Source organism: Panthera tigris, chromosome A2, assembly GCF_018350195.1.
Source record: "Panthera tigris isolate Pti1 chromosome A2, P.tigris_Pti1_mat1.1, whole genome shotgun sequence".
Lineage (NCBI taxonomy): Eukaryota > Metazoa > Chordata > Mammalia > Carnivora > Felidae > Panthera > Panthera tigris.
The window spans coordinates 27636511-27657750 of record NC_056661.1 but is presented as its reverse complement, the minus strand read 5'-3'; the positions used below and the strand labels follow the sequence as shown (position 1 = coordinate 27657750).

General features: G+C 38.1%; 1 protein-coding gene across 12 annotated transcripts in view; it reads left to right on the top strand.

Annotated features, from left to right (window-relative positions):
• FHIT (fragile histidine triad diadenosine triphosphatase) overlaps nucleotides 1-21240 on the top strand; it is a 1407272-nt gene that overhangs the window by 1113606 nt on the left and 272426 nt on the right. For 2 of the 12 annotated variants that reach the window (XM_042979320.1, XM_042979319.1), the window contains exons 1-2: nucleotides 40-153; nucleotides 11162-11309. The exons of the other annotated variants lie outside the window; for them this stretch is intronic. In XM_042979320.1, coding sequence (XP_042835254.1) covers nucleotides 11288-11309 — 22 coding nt within the window. In that variant the 5' untranslated portion in view covers nucleotides 40-153; nucleotides 11162-11287. Of the gene's footprint in view, nucleotides 1-39; nucleotides 154-11161; nucleotides 11310-21240 lie in introns of those variants that run through there. 12 annotated transcript variants of the gene reach the window in all.

The window sequence follows — 21240 nt, the reverse complement described above, 5'->3', positions numbered from 1 at the left end:
ATAGTCATAATGGCCTTCAGAGGTAAGATAACGTGCTGTGTGTATTAAGAGTGTGAATGTCTTCCTTTTAGTATGAGGTACCAGCGCTGTCTATTTGAGGAGGTAGGATCCAACCTAGATCTGAAAGAATTACAAGATTTTAGACGTATGGAGGTAAGAAGTCATTGATGGTGTTGGCCAAATATTTTCAGTTCCCTCTCATCCAGGCTTATGGTAGAATTGGGCTTGTGGTTTGGTAGAACCACATGGCTGTTTATGACAATGAGTTGTGTCACATTTTGTCTAAGCACTTAGCTTATGGTTCAAGACCCACAGAATTTTCTTTTTCTCCTGGCATGGCTTATAGCAGTGTTTGTGCTGGTAACCACTCGTCAGCCTGGATGCCTGAGTGACAAATGTGCACAGAGCTAATCTCTTGGCTTGCTCTCAACTCTGTCAGTATCAGGCAAGAAGTAAACCTTTATTGTTCAACCTACTGAAGTGTTGGGGCTGCTTGGGATCACCACACTCAGCCTAATCTGATAATATAATGGGGGAAGATGTTTAGAGCAGAAAACAGTATTAAGTGAGGCATAAGTAAGTTACTTCTACTTGGGGGCTGGAGCATTAACTAAGAGTGGTGAAAAGCAAGGTTGAAAACAGGTGAGACCTGCAATGGCAAACCTAGAACTTTGGACTAATGCAGAAGAGAAAACAGACCTTTGTTTTGTGTCTGGACTGTTCCCTTAATTTATTGTGTTATTCCATGTTCTACCCCCAAACTTAAATATGCAAAACATATTTGAGAGGAAACTCCCTGGAAAACCTTGACCAATCAAAAAGCAAAAAACAACCAAAACAAGCAAACAAAAAAACCCAAATTAAAGAAAGAAAGAAAGAAAGAAAGAAAGAAAGAAAGAAACAGCAAGCACTTTGCTGGTGTGATATCCAAAGTGACACCTTTTCTCCACATGGTGGCCATTCTGTAAAGTCCATGCAGCTGTCTGACTGCTTGCTCACCTCTGGACCTTGGTGCCCTTTCAAGGGCCTCGTGCAGTGGCTGACATGAGCTCAGTGTTAAGCATGATGTTATTGGTGTGAAGAGAATCTCTCTGCCATGAGGAGGTGGCTTGATCTTCTGCGTCAAGTTTGTGTATTTGTTGCTCTGGGTTATCTTTTTCTCTAGAGCGTGATGACAATGATTTAAAGTTTATAAAATGTTTGAAGAGGCATGAGGAAAAAAATACATTCTGTATGAATGAGAGGGTAATAACAATAACGTTAGAATTGAACCAGAGATTGGTGAAGGAGATTTAGTTTGATTTGCATCAAACGGGCTCCATGTTATGAATGATTGGTAAAGTTAAATCTTTTTTCTGAAGTTCTTAAACATTCCCATTTCTATCCAGGGCTTTAATATCATTTTAATGCAGTTTTTTACATGTGAATTAATATAATAAATGTCAATGTTCAATAGAATAAGGTCACATTTTACTACTTTGACCAGAAGTGTAATCTTCCAAGATTCAATTTTATTACTATTATAACAGTCATACTGGATAAGGTCACCAATATTTCTTTCCAAATGATATAATATATGACGACAGACTTTATACCAACTTTAGTTTTAGTAATCTGGATTTATATTCTGAAACATGTTGACAAAGATACGCCATGGGCATTTCTTGGTCAAATGGCAGCCTGGGGGAAGATGTTTCCCTGTAATTGATGGGAAATTTGAAAATGGATAAATGAAGTAGTTGAAATGTAGCATTTTCTTGATCACATCATCTCCTTGCCTACAGATAATTAAATTCTTGTGGGATTTTAGTCTGCCACTTGAAAGGGAAAGGTGATGTTTGAAGACCTTTCAATAAGTAAAGCGGAGAATTGCTCTCTGTTCACTGGCTCTGTGTGAGCCAGCCAGCTGGCCAGCCTGCAGAATTCATTTGAGTCACACGTTCATTGAATCAGAAGAGTTCAGGGTTGTCAGACTTGGTAAAGGGCAACTATAACAGCCATTCACCTTGAACTTGCTCTGCAACATCGTCACCAAAGATCCATCTCTGCTGGCACAGCTCCAATGGGCAGAGTAGGAGTACCTACCTTATGGCACTGCTATTGAGCTGAAATGAAAGAATATGTGAAAAGGGCTTAGACTTATGTCTGCCACGTTGTAAGTGCTCAGTAAACTTAAACTGCTGTTGTTTATTTCTTTTTAATATCTCTGGGCCACCACCACCTCAGCAGACAGTGTATTTCCATCTTCATAGAGCTCTCACTGTGAAAAAGCTTATTCGTATTTTGGGCCTAAAGTTAACTTTCATACTTTTTTACTAATTGATCTTAGTTTTGCCATTAAGAATCATGAATCGTAATGATGAAGCTAATAGTTTCTCATTAATGTTCGTTGAATGCTTACTATGTGTCTGTAGCTATAGGCAGAATATCATCACCTATACAAATCATTTTGGGTTATTTCAAAATACTCAGAAGTAACAAAAATAATTTAAAGGATGCCCTTGAACCTTTGCCAGATTGAATGGTTTTCTAGATTTTGCCACACATACTTCATCTATACACTTTTGTTTTTGCTACAATATTTTGAGGGTGTTCTTAGAAATAGTTTTATCTCAACCCTATACACATCGGTATGCATTTTTGAAACTATAGAAATCTCCTAATGTAAATATAATACCATGATCATATCTAACAAAATTAATAGGAATTTCCTGGCATGATGTAATATTCAAGTTTCTATGGTTATTTAAAAATGTTTTTTTCTCATCAGGATCCAAACAAAATCTTCACATTATATGTGGTTATTTATTTTGGGACTCTTTTAGTACATTATTTTTATGACATTGATTTTTTTTTTAAACTGGGTCAGTCGTCCTAAAGACTGTTCTATAATCTGGATTTGTCTGTTGCTTTCGCTTGTTGTTCTTTAACTTGTTTCTTTATCTTTTGTGTCTTGTAAAAGATAAGTTAGCTCTAAGGAGGGTTGTCTAGGACTGTAGATACTAGCTCAATGTGACTTTTTAAATAGAGATTAATTAAAGTTAAAAAGAATTGAAACATTCAGCTGTTCACTTGCTCTGGCCACATTTCACATGCAGTTCGTGGCTGACGTATTAGGTAGCCTAAACATAAAACATTTCTATCATCACAGAAAGTTCTGTTAGACAGTGTGGCATAAGGATTGGCTATTTTCAGATATAAGCATTTGTGGCATCTTGTAGGGAGGCATAATGTTTGGATGTCCCACTCTTAGGGTCCTGACCTTGCTCAGCGGATTTAGTAGTGACACCCTAGCTCCTCATTATAAATTTCCCATCAACCTTTCATCTAAAGCAGGAGCCCTTAATCTTTTTTGTTAGGTGAGCCCCTTTTGACAGTTGGTGAAGCCTGTAGATTTCTTCTCCCAGTAATGTTCTTAATGAGGAAAGTTAAGTGTATACAAATACAAAGAAAGTCAATGTTACTGAATAACAGTTATTGTAATATTAAAGAGCAAAGCTGTGATATGGTGAGATATGCACTACATTATTACATATTAAATAACAAGAATTGGTAGGAGGTATAATGACTACTATAATTTGCTAATACTCATAGAACTAACGAATAACTATAGAATAAAGGATATTGCAAGGTGTCTGCAACAACTATAAAGTTATCGCTTTATATTTATATTTTTAAAATGTCTGTGAATTATACTATGACAAAGTTATAGGCATTAAAGTTACTACTATGGTTTGTTGTTCATGTTTGTGATTTAAGGAGATGCAAAATGTCAGTTAGAAATTAGTGAAACAAATATGCAGCTTTCCCCCCATTCATCTGGATGTATTTCTTTTCTTCACACTTCTTTCCTTAAGTGTCCATGGGGAACTACCCCCCATGTGAAGAACCCCTGATCTAAACCCTAAATCATCTTTTATCTGAATCAGTTATTTAAAAAATCAGTTATTTTTTAGGGTTTGAAAATGGTGGTTTGTGCAAATCTGTTGTTATTCCTCTCATTTTTATTTTATTTTATTTTTATTATTTTTTAACATTTATTTATTTTTGAGAGAGAGAGAGAGCAAGTGGAGGAGGGGCAAAGAGAGAGGGACACACAGAATCTGAAGGAGGCTCCAGGCTCTAAGCTGTCAGCACAGAGCCCGATACAGGGCTCAAACCCACAAACTGCGAGATCATGACCTGAGACGAAGTCAGACACTTAACCGACTGAGCCACCCAGCTGCCCCTATTCCTCTCATTTTTAGAATTGCAATGCTTTAAATAACTTTCCATCACTGGAACTATTTGATTTCCTTGAAACACAGTTTAAACAGAATAAATAATACCCATTTTTCAGATGAAGTTACTGAGACTCAAAAGGAGTTGATTTGTCCGAAATCAAATAGCTAACAAGTGGTAGAAATGGAATATGAATCTAGATCTGGGCCAACCCACAGCCTGCATGCTGGATTGAAATTCTCCATCATTTACTAGTTGTTTTCTGTCATTTACTAGTTGGTTTGTATTCTCCCCTTTACTAGTAGGTTAGCCAGAATCTTCCTCCTCCCACATAACAGCCGTTCCAGTGCTGTGGCTTGAAGGTTGGCTCTTGTTTCCTCATTTCCATTTTCTCTGATCTTCCTCATCTATACTTATCTCTTCTGTGAATGTGCTATAGGCAGTCCCTGGTGGCTTCCATGTTGACAGAAAACTCCATGAGAAGCCTTGCCAATAAAGATCAGAGTGAGAAATCGCCTCCCTCAACTCAATACCAGACTTGCATTCACATTCTGAGATAAAATGTGTTTTGTGGAAACAACATTTCTCTGTCAACTCATCTTGAGCTTATTCTTAACAAAAGTTCCCAAGCTGTTTTCACACATGCTGCTGTGAAGTGAAACGTCTCCATCTTGTAGCTGAGCAAATGGTAGGCTGGACCTGGGGAGCTCATCCACTGCAAGAATTCTCATCTTCAGATTTGTCTAAGGCCAAAACCTAGGAAAAGGAAGGCAACCCAGACAGTGTTCTGTTTGTGGGTGTGAAACATTAGTTAGGAGAACAACAGTTATCTTTTTTTCTACTTTCTACTGATCATAATAAGGTAGTAGTTTCAGACTAATTTATTTATTAATCAGTCATCCATTTCAACTGTCTTACATTCAAATAGTCATTCACTCAAACATGCATTATTTCAAAACATCCACCCACCAATTCATTTGGTGTTTAGCAACTGCTTTATGTCCAGGAACTCTACTGGGTATTAGGACACAGGTGAAAGCCAGATATTCCTGACTCTGATTATCATTTCAGTTGACATTCTAGATAGGAAATAAGTAAACCTAAATGAATACTGTAGTTCCAGAATTTAAATCAGGTCCTGAGGGATACCATTGTATGAGGACTTACGGAAAAAGGGTTGTTTCGGATAGAGTGGACAAGTCCCCTAGAAGGTGACATTTGAATTGAGACCTAGCCTGGGCTTCAAGTCCTGGCCTTTAGATTGAGGAATGAATGAGATATGGCCTCTGTTTTAAAAAGCTTTTGGACGAGTAGCAGGGGATGTGCTGTAAGAAGGTCCAATAGCAGAGCATTGTGAGGGGAAGGACAGAAATATCTCCATCCCCTTTGTTGTCTCAAAACAAGGATTTTGGCATAAATGTTGCTTATTGTTTGTCCTCCATATGAGATAGGGGACGTGCATGGTGTTGGTGTTACTTATTATGTAATTCACCTCCCTTCATATTCTTAGGTATAGGAGAACATTTGGTGGAGAAACGTTAACAACTAGATGTAATGATGCATCGAAGGGTGAGGAGTTTTGATTATATGCAGTTCTCAGGCTATTTGGAGAAGAAAAGAAATTGTCAACTGAATTTTTGCCAGACAGTCTGTTGGAATTCAAGAGCATATGACAATAAGTGTACCCTTCCTGGTCAGAGTATTGGATAAATACATCTTTTAAAAGTCATTTACAGCCATCGAATTTCTTCAGCCTGCTCTATCCTGCTATTACTGAGATGCACATCAAATATGACACTAGTTCCTGGAACAGGTTTTAAATATGGCCCATTAGCCATACCTCTTATTTGCCCTGCACAGTAGTTTTCATGTATTTGAAATATTCATTGTGTGCAGCAGTTTGGGACTGGAAAATGACCAGGAAAGCTGAAACCTTGCAAAGCAATCTTAATAATCGATGGGGAAAATTATGATTGTTCCATGACCTTTAAAAATGTGGTCAAAATTCTTGAAATTCTTATTATCTGTTAAAAGTAGATAGGGGAGGGGCACCTGGGTGGCTCAGTCGGTTAAGCGGCCGACTTCGGCTCAGGTTATGATCTCGCGGTCTGTGAGTTCTAGCCCCGCGTCGGGCTCTGTGCTGGCAGCTCGGAGCCTGGAGCCTGTTTCAGATTCTGTGTCTCCCTCTCTCTGACCCTCCCCCGTTCATGCTCTGTCTCTCTCTGTCTCAAAAATAAATAAACGTTAAAGAAAAAAATTAAAAGAAAAAAAAAAGTAGATAGGGAAATTTGAAAAAAAAATAAGACTAAAACTTATTTAGTACACTGGTAATTTAAAATACTAGAAACACTGAGAATTAATGTGGTTTTCTTTTTTTTTTTCCTTTGGAAAACATTTATCAGGAGTAGTCTGAACAGTACTCACTGGCTCTTTCTGGTTGTATAGCTTATAATACAGATGGAGCATCTTTTCTATGCCTTGGCAAATTGCCACACTCCTTTCTGAGTTTGGATCAGTTTCCAACATTTTACACTTTGTGCTTTCAGTGTGGTGATAGATGAAGTTTTTTAAAACGTCAAGTATTTTGTTGGCAAAACTTCCTCTGGGACATTGTCCTCCTTTCCATCATGACCACTTCCTCCGTTTTTGTCGATCCGTTGGCCTTAGCTCCATTCCTCTGGCTGCACATCTAGTCTCAGCAATTTCTTCTGTAACTCCATTTATGTTTGTTCACAATTCACCTTCTCCATTATCACTTTTTGCTTCTTTGTCGTACTTTCTTCTTTTTAGGTTTGTTTGTTTTTTTCTTAATCTTAGAGCACAAACTGGGGGGAGAAGGGAAGAGGGAGAGACGGGGCGGAGGGAGGGGGCGGGAATGAGAATCTTAAGCAGGGTCCACACTCAGCATGGAGCTTGATGCAAGGTTCGATCCCACGACCCTGGCATCAGAACCTGAGCTGAATTCAAGAGTCAGATGCTCAACTGACTGAGCCAGTCAGGCGCCCGTCTTTGTTGTACTTTCATATCTCTTGGCTAGCTACCTCTTCTGAGTGTCCATTTTTGTACAGTGTCACCAGGGTTTAATCAGTGGAAGACAGGAGGCAGCACCAACTACTACCGACTTTCCTGACTTTGTGTGACTGAATGACAGATGTGCAATGACCGATCACTGACAGACATTGAAAGAAGTGCTACGGTTGGTCACTGATCGTGATGCACATCTGTTATCCACATGGAGAGCTATTGACTGAAGACAGGGTAATGGACTTGTACTTTATGCATTGCCTCCGAGCTAATAAAGCATGGTAACTGAAATTTGAACTAAATTGTTGGGGAACTGGTATTATTTAACTGAACTGTGGTCGCTGAAAATTTTGAGTGTTGGAACTATGGTAAGTGAAGGCTACCTGTATTTGCCGGAAATTAAATATAGGAGAATTACACATAGAACCCAATTTCCAGTTTCTCTTGATAAAAAGAAACAATTAAGTAGTGTCTACCCATCTTGGGGTATGTGTCTTCCTGTTTGCCTCAATTCTCACTGCTCCCTGTTATTACACACCCATGGCTTCTACTTCAGGGCTGTCCAGTGCAGAAGCAACTAGCTACAGATGACTACTGGCTTCAGGTAGCTATTTAAATAAAAATATAGTGTTGATATTTAATTGTTAATTTTAAAATTAAAATTAGGTAAAAGTAAATGCAATTAAAATCTAGTTCTTCAGTCCCATCAGCCACATTTCAAGTGCTTAGTACCCACATGGGGCTAGTGGCTATTATATTAGTGTAGGATATAGAACCTTTCCGTCATTATGACAGTTCCATTAGACAGCACTGCTCTAAAGGCATTGATTTATATTAGGTAAATTACTATGGATATGGGACAATAACATTAAAATTGCATAATACTAATCCCTCTCAGTTTGAATTTTTTTTTTTCTTCTTCAGAGATTAAGCTAGACCAGATGAGATTCTAAATAAGAGTATTTTTTTTAAGGAGAGGCTTGTTTTTTGTTTTTGTTTTTTTTTTCCACATGGAAATATTAACGATGATAGAATCTCCCTGGAATAGTATATGAGGCTGCAGTCTCCTGGAAAAACATTTTGTCATCAATAATAAATTTGAGGAGCACCTGGGTGGCTCAGCCAATTAAGTGTCTGACTCTTAATTTTGGCTCAGGTCATGATCTCCCAGTTTGTGAGTTTGAGCCCTGCCCAGGCTCTCTGCTGTCAGTACAGAGCCCGCTTAGGATCCTCTGTCCCTCCTGAACTTGTGCACTCTCTCTCTCTGTCTCTCTCCCTCAAAAATAAATTAAAAATAAAGAAATTTGAAATACTATTTTAGTAAAGGTTGTACTAATTCAAATAATTTCCAATTTTTTTGATGGCAAAGATGGTGGTGATGATGCTGATATTGGTAATGAAAGATATTGGGGCCAATGTGTAATTCCTCATGCCAGAAGATTGTGAGGTAGCAAAGACATGTTTTAAATATCTGAGCATATAAAGAAAATAGGAGTGAGTTTTAGGATCCTGCAAGGGTAATGATGACATATAAATATAAAATTGGTATGGAATTGCCAGACATTTTTTTTTCCAAATTTTTGCTTTCCTTACGCATGCCTAAATATATATATATTTTCAATTATATACAGAATAAAAGTAAAATACATAGGAATCTTGGGCTCAAGTTGGTATTTTCATAGTCTTTGAGATTATTGGGTCTTCTTATTTAAAAGTTAGGCAAACCATATCCTGTGCTGTCCTATCTAAACTGAATATCAAAAGTGATATCCTGGAAAAAAGTTGTAAATCCTAAGTGCATTTAGATATTTTTAATGTTTTCATTGTTTGTTTTTTGTGTTCTGAGGTTTTTTTTTTTTTTTTATTGTTAATTTTATGTTTTGGGTGCCTGAATGGTTCAGTGAGTTGAGCCTCCAACTCTTGATTTTGACTCAGATCATGATCTCCTGGTTTGTGGGATCAAAGTCCCGCTTCAGGCTCTGTACTGACAATGCAGAGCCTGCTTGGGATACTTTCTTCTCTGTGCTCCTCCCCTGCTTGTGCTCTCTCTCAGTCTCTCTCTCAAAAAGAATGAATAAACATTAAAAAAAACAGTTATGTTTTGAAAAATTCATAGAGTTCAAAGTGGAGTGAAAGAAGAAATTATAGTCAGATAACTTATTTCTAGCCCCTTCCTCTAGTGATGCTAGATTAGGATGATAAAGAAAAATGCAGAGAGAATATGACGTAAGGGAGGTAAGTAGGTGAGTGGAATGTGAAAACATAGGGGTGAAGTTTCATCTGTGGCCTGAGGGAAGTTCTAGCTTCTAAATGGTAACGTTTGTGTTAGTCAACAATATTCAAATCCTATTCCACATTACAGTTGCAAAGAAGGGTATGTTGTACAGAGGGAAGTCTTCAAGGAATTCATTTCTATTGATTTTTTTTAAGTAACCATATGTTTAGCAACCCTCACTTTATGGTGTGAAATATGTAATTAAAAAATCCCTTATTAAAACAACACCACCACCAAACCTTGTAACAATGAAGTAGGTATAAACATTAACCCAGTGTTAACACAGACACTAGGCTAAGAGATTTGGGGAAGAGAGTGGCTTAGGAGTTTGTGGTTTTGAAACCCTGTGTTTGTGAAGGTGTTTTTTTTTCTGTTATTGTTTTAAAGATGTCAAAGCCTTCCTTGTCATTAGCAGTTGACTTTATAAGGAGAAGAGTTTAAGCAGATGGAAAGAACAAACTTTCTCCCTTTACAGGCTTTGGAGGTTTTGGGGATAAATGCTGTGCTATATTTGCATACAAATCACTATCTTGAAAAAGCCTGCTTTCTTGACACTTCTTTCTGATTTTTTTTTAATGTATTTGTTTTTAATGAGTTCCTTCTTTGTTTTTAGCAGCTGACTGATTAACTTATTTTATTCTGGAAGCTACCAGAGTGACATTAAAATGTCTTTAGCTTCCTGTTTTGGAAACATTTAGAAATCACTTGCTACTTAGTGTTTTCACGCCTTTTTTTTTTTTCTGGTAGGATTTTTTGCATTTTTATTGTTGTAAATGATTTAGCCCATTCTTTAATTTTGAATGGATCACACAATCATCTTTATGTGTCCAGCTGTCTTTTGTTGGAAGGGACACATTTTAAATTGTTCACTGCTGAATCAGATTAAAATGATTTTAGTGTTAAGCCATTTAGAAAAAATAAATCTTTAGTTTGTCTTTTGTGGAGAGTTCATCCTTGTGAACATATTGTTCAGACACAAAATAAACTACTGTTTTTCACTCTTCAGGAGTGGGTCTCTTAGAGTCTAAGCTAAAATGAATAGAAATATGAGCCTATTTTTAATCGTCTTTTGGAAGCTAACTCCAAATAATTTTGTTAATTCAAATCAGTGATTCTTAGTTGGAGTCAGAAGACTAAGAATTTTTTTGCAAACTCAAGACCACAGGAGAACAATGTATACTCCCGCTTCTCCCCCACCCCCATGAACAGATCCACTCCCAATTTCAGGAGATTCAAAGAAGCCCTGGGGTGCATCTACACATACAAGTTAGTTGGTTTTGGGAAATCTAAATTCAAGAAGGAAAGATCTCTAGATAGTGAGCCCCATGGCACTGCCTTTCCCCTCTGACCGCCATAGCTCCTAAATTACACCACTCTCCACCCACCTCATTAGGCCAGAACCCTGAGATCCTCTTTGACCCCCCTCCTCTCATGCCCATCCCCCCACATCAGTAAGTACTGTTGCTCCTGAGTCAGAAATATATCTCAAATTCTTTGTATCTGCACTGTCACCACCATAGTCCCGGACTATTTGGAATCTCTCAACTAGTCTCTGGTAAAGCCATCCCCAATGGCCTTCAGCTTTTCTCCTTGCTTTGATTGAATCTTTTTTTTTTTCTTTTTTCTATACAACATTTACAGTGATCTTTGTAAAAGAGAACTCAGATTCTGTCACGAGTTTCTGCTGCCCACTACCTGAGATGCTTCTGAGGCTTCCCCTTGCAGATAGAATCACTCCACACAGCCACCCGAAGCTGTGGAGAGCCAATGCTGTTTCGTGACGCTCCAGGTAAACAGGCCGAGCTTATTCCCAGTGTAGCAGTGTTGGCTTTCCACACTTTGCTTTGTGTTGTTGCAACGTTGCTTTCTTACCTCAACCCTTGTCTCTTTCACAGCAGACCATGTTTTCATCTGTTTCTTGCCTTTTCACCTTCTAGAATATATACTTTTGGACGGGGAGAGGATGCGATGCATGATGGCTGGTGTGTGTTATGTTCTCAGTGTCTTACACAATACCCACCATGTGAGAGGCTCTTTTTTTAAAATTAAATTTTTTTATTTTAAACCAGAGCATTTTTTAGGACTTTGCCTGTTTTTCACTTATTCATTAAGAATTTCATTTATTTCATTAAGTACGAATATATGTACTTAATGAATGAGAACAAAACATACAAAGTCCTAATAAGTTTTGTTTCTACCCTTTCCTCTAAAATTTTCCTTTATGGCCTTCCTTCAGTCACTGATGGAGAAATTCATTCATTAAGCCCTTGTACACCTTTCACTATGAAATATTCTCATGTCTCTTTTAGATTGCTAACTTAGGGAGGGCTGAATTTTTATTTATTTATTTTTTTGGTGGGGGTGGTTGATTCACATTCTAAGAATGCCAAGTGAACGTAATGAAGGCTCTTGGTTTTGGAAATAAAGAATTTTTCTATCAACATTTGTATTTGTCACAGAGAAAGATCTCATGACTGTTTTGAAAAGAACATAGGACAGTGTTATGCTCAGATCTTTCCAAGCTCCAATGAGTTAATGGTCTACTTTTCCACTTAAAATGCAAGCGCTGCCTTTGATGTGTGAAGGGAAGGGCATCTTATGTTTAGTTTTTCTATGCCTTTAGCCGGGTCTCTTTTTGATCAAGAATTCAGAACTAAGCTTTTTTTTTTTTTTAAGTGCATTTCCCTTAATTATTTTCATATAAGTAAGTGGGGTCTGGTCTCGTTCAGTGTCTCAGAAACAATTTCTGAAACATTTTGAACAGTTACTTATATGAAAGAATTGTTTCCCAGATTAAGCAGTGAATGAGCATGCATGCCATTTGGTCTTTCACCAAATACTTATGGAAGGACTATTCTGCATTACACTATGTGTGAAACCAGGAATGTCATCTGAGCCTGTTCACCAGGAAGTATTTCCCATCTTGTAAGAATGCTTTACCTGCTGAATATTCCCTTTTTATGTCTTCTTCCTTCTTTTCTGTCTCCCATTTCCAATTTCTTTTCTCCTGTAAAAGAGTCCCTGCTGTTTCACATTTATATCTTGGTTGCTCTTTGCCTTCCGTAGTATCTAGACTGTGATGTGTGGGTTGCTTCATTGGTTTGTCCAACTGTACTGAAGATCTAATGGATATTGGACTTCTCAGTGGCTCTTGAATGGCATTAACAAACCGGAAGTTGGAATCCATGCTTTTCAGGACCTAGTGGAATTTGTGTTGGAAAGACACCCAAGAGGTCAAACTGTATGGGAGTTTGGGGCCAGTCTGGTCACCCTATAGAAGCAGACACTCAAAGTGTTCTGTTCTCATTCACCTACTGGTAGCCTGAAAGCATAGATGGTCAAGTGCTATGAAATTACTTATCTTGCCTGTGGTTTTCCAGCAGATCTCCAATGAATTACAAATCTTTAACATTCTTTTCTGATTTATACTAGAATTTAAAAAAACATTTCATAAAGCTTTTGAAGTGGTTCTCATAGCAGAATATACATGTAGTTTAAAAAACTTCCTTATTGAGGATGATCTTTAAATATTTCCTTCAGAGGCCCAGTGTACTTTATTATTCTTCTTTGTAATACTCTTCCAGCTTTTAATACCTAAGAGCATTTTTATAACATTCTCATCTTGGTTCCCACTCCCATGTTGGCACATTATGGACAGATATTTTTCAGTGACAGTAACTTTCTTTTTTAATGCTCTCCTAACCAGAATTATTTAAGTTCTATATTCTTTGTATCTCCAGGACAATAACGATAATACCGCATTTTCACAATTGTTACTTAGCGACCTTGCAGTACCTAGACATGACTTCTATATCATCGAGAAAGGGGGAAATTGAGCCTGGGAACAAATATTTGTATTGCTTCCTAATTGAAGACTGGCGGATACTTGATTATGCACACTGATATTCTTCCTTCCCTCATGGCAGCCAAAATTAATAAATCCCTCCATTATTCCCTTCTGATTCCTATCATGGCCACAGAATCTCTTCAAAATACTGCTCCAGGCAGATACTACAGGTTAGTTGGAAGTTGGCAAAAGAGATGAAACCTGTTTAACAGACTTGCTCTAATCACTAAGAACAGATGATGAACAGAGCCCCCTGCTTACCTATAATGCCAGTCCCATATGACTACACGACTAATGTATCTGGTTGCCATGGATAAGGAAAGAGAGCTTTGGGGTCTCACACTGCAGTTAAGGGCTCAAGTCCATAAGTGATATATATCATTTCTGCTCACAATTGCTTGGCCAGAATTCCTTCAGCTTCATCTAACTACATGGATCCAGGAAATGTAATCCTACCCTGTGCCCAGATATGGCAAGAACCTGAAATAGTTGGTAAACAGCACTAATGACTTCATATACCATTAGATATATTTCAATGTTCAACTTCTCAGCATATTTCATTTAGCAGAATGCCGTCTCGCTCTGCCCATGTGAATTAACAGGATGTTTACTTTTTGTTTAAAAAACATAAAACTTTTTCAGGCACCTCTGTGTTGAGGTAAGTGATATTCCCAAAGATTCCCAGAGAACATCCCCTAAGACATTTGTCCTATGCAATGTTCTGCAAAGTGATGATGATGATGATGATGATGATGTGATTGCTAAGCAAACATGAGAAATGCTGCGTGGCATCTCTGCTTTTTGAGAAGTCAGTGCACATTAGAACATTAAATATCCTGATGAGTACTGCTGTAAAGAAACCTTTTACTTCATTTCATCTAGTGCTTCTTAATCGTCGCAGATCACCCATTTTTCTTCCCTTTATAATGTGTAATAACATCTCATGGAACCAGTGTTCTGGTGAACCACTATAGTAAACACTGCAGTAGGTACATGGAAACTTCCATGACCTTGGAGTCATTGAAGCAGCAGAGATGCTTTTACCACATGGCCTTAGCCAACATTTTCACTTAATAATTGTGTGACCTTGGGTATGTAATTTCACTTTGTTGGCCTGAACTGATAAATGTGGAAAAATGGGGGTGATACTATCTACCTCAAAGGGTCAGTGATGATCACTAGAACATAGTAGGCAGCAAACAAATGTTATACATTCTTTCCTTCCCCTTCTGATATTACTTACTGTTCCCCACATATTTGACTTATTGTAAGCATCAGTGTTCCCCATTCTGATTCTGTTAGGATAATCAATATAAGATTCATTTGCCTTGAAAAATTCACAGAATACTGTGTGACATTTAAACCAAAGAATCTGCCCCAAAGTGCTGCCAGGCTGCAGGCACCCTTTTTCATTTTGTTTTCTTTGAAGGCACATGTTTACTTCTCCCTCTGAATGTGATTCTCACCTCTGAGCATCCAGATGGGTATAGGAGTTTGGGAGATGGCTCAGGGCAGATCTGCCTAGTAAAGGATGCTTGGCTTCTCTTCCCCCAGATGAGCAAGGACTTACTGTGACTATATGTTTGGCCCAAAGCATTCCCCAGGACAAAACATGAGAATTCTCATGGATACTTAAGAGATGCTTGCCCTGAGATCCAGGTATGAGCAGAGTACTATCAGTAACTTAATCACACCATGCTGGAATTTATCATATTCTGGAAATCAAATTTGCTTAAAATTATGTTCACAACATTTATACTTATGGTTGATGAATATCCCGTGTTTTCCTTGAGTTCCTACAGTGGGTGTTTTAATATCCAGTGAACAAAGATGTGGCCCATACTGGCAAATTGCTTCTTCAGAATTGTATTGCTTAATTTTGGGGTAAAATTTCTACCTTTCTGATAAGAAAATTTACAGAAGTGCTTACATTGTGAATAGTAGATTACTTTTTGAATTGCCACCTACTTTGATTCAAAGCTCCACAACTGTGTCATTTAAATCAAATAAATTGAATCTTCTCTTAAAAAAATACCTCATGGTCCATCCTGTTGTTTTTTTGAAGTATCATTATGAATTATTTTAAACATTTGCAAGGGCTAGGATTATTTGTTGGAGCAGGTAACTCATTACACAGGGTCTTCAGAAGTCTTTAGTGCAAACTGGAAAGTTCCTTGCTTGTCATTGAACTACAAACTAATCTGCAGGAGAGATGAATACACTCTACTTTTTTATTAGTTCAGAAGAATGACTAATTCTTTGTCATATTATTTGATGCTGACTTCCTCCATATTCATATCTGCACATGCTAATCACCCTCATCAGAATCAATGATATTTTGATGGTTTGATTTATTTTAGTGATTTTTATATTCTGAATCCCTAGAATAGATCAGATATAGAAAAATAAATGGGAGCAAGTCTGAACAACTCTGAGAATAATATTCTGCTGTCTCCTTTAATTAATCACCTGAATCAGTACATTTCCATTTCTCTGTCATGACTCTATATTTAAATATTTCATATTTGTCCTGGAAATGTACATAAAATTATTTTTTAGATCATCAGTTATTATCCATGATGAGCAAATTTTAAACTTATCAAATTTATTTTGAATAAAAATGTAGCAACATAATGAACATTTGATGTGCTTGGGCAAATTCTCACTTTTGCAGCATTTCCCTTTGTTTTTGTCCCACATGGCCTTTGCAGTTGTTTTTTGTTTCCTGAGGCAGTATAGAGGGCCACAGAAATGACACCTGCATCTCTTATTACATGCCCAATCTGACTGGTGATGTCTACTCAGAGATCAGGATTGAGAAGGAATCTGAGTCTCTTTGTTGTTTTGTTTGTTTGTTTTGTCTTGTTTTTAATTTTTTGTAAGGTTTATTTATTTTTGAAAGAGGCAGACAGAGCATGAGCAGAAGTGCAGGAAGGGTAGACAGAGAGGGAGACACAGAATCTGAAGGAGGCTCCAGGCTCTGAGCTGCCAGCACAGAGCCCAATATGGGGCTTGAGCTCACAAACTGTGAGATCATGACCTGAGCTGAAGTCAGTTGTTTAACTGACTGAGCCACCCCAGGCGTCCCTGAGTCTCTGCTTCAAGGAGAGAATTTTGTAGCTGATTATTGATGTCTGCCATGTATTTAGCACTGGAACATAATGGCAGAGGTGCAGTGTTTTGCCATCTCATGTGTAATGGAAAGAGCTTTGGTTTGGAAGCCAAATTGTTGAGTTTCAGTTCCAAATGTGTGCCTGTGTGATACTGAGAAAATCACCTGAACTCTGTTCCCCCATTTATTTTTCCATCCAACAAGGAAAATATTGATGAAATAACAATTGGAGGATAATGTTTAAGACCCATCCGAGCTCCCAAAATACCATGGCTGTATGTACTCCATAGGACATTAAGATATCTTGGGGACCTGTTCATTTTTATAAAATTCCCAGAACTTATCACAGTTACCAACTGTGGTGGATTATTATAGTGATGTCCACCACTGCCATAAGACTTTCACTGCCCTTGGAAGTGTGGCCTCTCTACTCCTCAGGTCAGGAAATGGAATTTATTGGGGTGCCTGGAGGGTTCCGTTGGATAAGCAGCCAACTTTTGATTTCAGCCCAAGTCATGATCTCATGTTTCATGAGATGGAGACTGTGGGGCTCTACACCGACAGGTGGAGCCTGCTTGGGATTGTCTCTCTCCTCTCTCTTTCCCTCCTCCCCTCAAAATAAATAAACATTTTTTTAAAAAGGAAATGGAATTTATTTCTCTACCTTGAACTGGGGCTGGCCTGTGATTTCATTTGACCAATAGAATGTGGGAGAACTTAAGCCTTCAGAAGCCTTAGAGTTTCTGCGTTGGGGCTGGGATGAAAGAACACATGGAGTGAGGGGCCCAGTGGACCCAGCTGAGCCCATCCCCAAGCCTACCTCCTAACTGAAAGCAGTTGCCTGAGTGAGCCCAGCAGCAACAACCTCCCACAGAATTAGGATAAGAAAACAAAATGGTGTTATTTTAAGCCACTGTGTTTGTGTTTGTTGTCATAATACAGCAGTAGATAGCTGGAAGTTGGAAGTCAGTTAGTAGGTCTCCTGTGTCTGGAAGGTTCTAACAGTTGGTGTGGAGTATCATAAGGTACCTTAGTTCTCCTCCATGTGGTTTTTGCTCCCCAGTGGGCTAGCTGGGCTTTTCATAGCATCTTGGTCTCAGCATTCCAAGAGAACAAAAAACAGAAGTTGTAATGTCTGTTAAGGCCTGACCCTGGAAAGTCACACAGTGAAACTTCTATCACATTTAACTAATCAAGGCAAGTCACAAGTCCAGCCACAATTTGAGGGGAGAGGAAACAGACACCAATTTTTGATGAGAAGAGAAGCAAAGTCACTTTGCAAGGGGGAGGTGGGATGGGAGGGACTTTTGTGGTAATATTTATATATAATCTACCACATCAACTTAAGTGCTTGACTACTGCAAAAAGTCCATTTGATTTCTTTCTTTCATTGTATGTATTCTGGGTTAGCTGTGTGTCACTAAGAGTCCAGCACAGGGTCTGGCATGTTGTGTTACCACTTCAGTGTGGCAAAAACACCCCGAATGTTTACATCCAAAGGATAGAGACAGTCACTTACAGACTGGTGGTGAGCTGAAGAGGGAAATAAAAGGCATTAAGCTACCAACTTGCTGGTGGTCCTTGGTCATATAAATAATTGTGAGTCATTGACTCTGGATTACTAGACTGTCCAACAGGCCATGGGATTTTTCAGTGTGTCTGTCAGCCTGACCCATTGATATTGATTGTTGTAGCTAAGCTTCCTCCAGAATCTGCCAACTGAGGGGAGCCAAAGGTGCCTTGAAGCAAGCCTACCTCAAAAATATAAAAGGACCAGATAGTAGCTACGTTTGTGGTGAACATATCATAAGTATAAACTTGTGGAATCACTATGTTGTACATCTGAAGCTAATATAATATGCATCAACTGTACTTCAATTAGAATGAATGAATGAATAAATGATAGAGTGGAAGGAGCCAAATGCAGGCTCCACATCCTTCCATTCTTCTTCCAGTTGAACCCCTGGTACAAGGTGAGGTGGTTCTCTCATTCTTGATGTCAGTACTCACAGTTCTCTGTTAGGATGAGGGCATACTTACTACTTCCCTTTTCCTGAGGTTTCCTACCATGATGGGATTCCTGATCTCCTCTGCTTTCTTCATTTGAACCTAAATGTTTGTCAGGCTGTTAGCAGTTTTGCACAGTATCTTTGTGTTTCATTGCACCCATGTCTCTTCCACAAGCAGAGAGACTCTGAGATGCAGAACATACTTTAATGGGAGGGTAGGCAGAGACTAAGTCATAAAAGTACAAAACGTTTTAGCATCACAGTGCTATGGTTAATAACATGGAATTTGGAATCAAGCTTTGGGAGAATTCTAGTTTTAGTTTCATATTCGGTATGCTGTCTTGTGCAAGTTTCTTATTTTCTATAAGCTGTAATTTTCTCATATGAAAAATAGGAATTATAATAGTAGTTTATGGATTTTTTGGAAAGATTAAGTAAAGGAGAGTACATTTATAAATGAAACAGTGATTATTGCCAAAGAAGGCATGTCTGACAATTTTCTTTAAAGCTAACCATAAGTTGCTAGGCCATTTTCAAGGACAGATCTTGGTCCAAATTTGGAGAAATAGTTGCTGATTTTAGAAAATTGAAATGCAAGACCATACTGAAAAGTTTATCTCACACCCCTAGGCAGAGTTAGATTCTGCCTCCTCTGTGCTCCCACAACATTCTGTACTGATTTCTATCAATAGTCCTCATCTCTCTGTGTTGTGATGATCTGTTTATACTGCATGACAGTTTGGGACATTAGTGTGAATGCTTTGAAGTCATTTACTTTATTGTACTCATCTTGGTGCCCTAAATGCTAGCACAGACTCTGGACTGAGAGGAGGCTCTAGTGGAAGGATGGATGGACACATGGGCTGCACTCTGGCCCACTGGTTGAATTACTCCCCCATTTGTAAAACTGACTTTAAATCTCGTGTGCACTAGGAAGTCTTCTTTGATTTCCCTCTGTTATGAGCAATCTCTTTGTGGACCACAGAAACTAAACTCTAATTACTACCTTCTCTTCTTTAAAAGAAAATGTTACTACTAAATGGACTTCTCTATTTTGGATTATAAAAGAGAGACCAGATTCCATTTGATAACTCTCTTTCATAGGTTTTCACCCATGATGAATCCTGGATAAACATATATTAAATTCAATTATGCAGATTAACTTCTTTGAGGGTTATCATGCATATTGGCTAAAAAGTCTCTTCAGAGGCACTAATCCCAAGCAAAGAGGACTCAAAAGAAAGTGTGTTCTTATAGCCTATATATAATATGGTGTTTGCCCAATAACAATGCCTAAGACTCTCTAAATTAACTTATACTGCATTTGTGGTATTACCTTAAAACTACTGGCATATAAACAGATGCAGTAGAGTTATAAGAGCGGGTCTTCAAAGTTAATTTGCTTTCCCTGAGCTGTTTGTCTATAAGAAGCATGCAGCGCATGATAACACCATCTTTAAGCAGTGTGGTGTTTTCTTCCAAAGTGTATGCACTTATTTTGAGAAAGTACTTTTATTGTCTGATGAATTTGTGAATAACATACTGTTTTTATACTCTCATATGTTTGTAGATCATATACTTTGTTTTTCCAATGAAAGATGGCAGAAACTCCTTTAGTTGGACTGGGGAGTAACACTTGTGATTTATCTATATGATGGTATCACTGCAACACAGTTTCTCGTTGTGGTTGGTCTTTAAAAGCATCAAAAGTGCTACACACAGGGTGAGGAAATATCTCAATTATGCCCAGGTATTTTGCTTAGAAAGTGAAAATTTTTAGGATACCATAATGATATTTGTCTAATATACTATTTAAATAACACTATAGTCTTCAACTTTGGAAAAGAATGGGCCCCCAAATAGTTCTAACTTCCTTTAGTTACCTTTTTCTCATGTGATTCCTCTAAGCCAAGGGTTCACATTATTAAGTCCATGGGCCAAGTCTGGGTTGTCTCTTCTTTTTGTAAACAAAGGTTTACTGGAATATAGCCACACTTACTATTGTTTGTATTGTTTATAGCCGCTTAGACATATAGTCCACCAAGCTTACAATTTTTCCATCTGGCCCTTTGCAGAAAAGGTTTACTGACCTGCTTTAAATCCTTTATGAACCTGCTTGTATTCTCAGCTAGCCACGGGATATTTGACCACACTTGGAGATCCCCAAGGTTGTCCTGGAACCTTTGCCTTATTAAGGTGTCCCAGGTTCTGCTGCATTGGGTGCTTTGCTCTGCTTCTGCATCCTCTTATCCTACATCTGTACCTCCCATAGTACTGCAGTATTCTGTTTTGGTGCCCATCTCCTGGACAGGAAGAACTAGAGAAACTTCCTGTTGTCTTTTGCTCATCCCAGAGCCTAGTACAGTGTCCAGCCACTTAACTGATGCTCACTGTTCACTGAATGAACAAATGAATTACACTTTCTAGTCCAAATAGAAAGCAGCTTTTTATCGGTATAGAGTCTGAATAATCTAGAAACCCCTTCTTTATAGTTTTTTATAATTATATTAAAAGGTTTTCTTAATTTCCCCTCGTCATTATATAAGGAAATCATTATATTTCCTGTGCACTTGTGAAAATTAACTTACATTAGAAATGAGTTTACATTTTTCCAATGCACACCCAACATTAGCTCTAGTTATGCTAAATATTAATAATAAACCTCCTTGAATTAAAAAAAAAATCTTGTGGACTATCCCAATCTTGTAGAGATGGTTGAAAATGAATGGATGTTGTCTCCATTTTGTCAGGG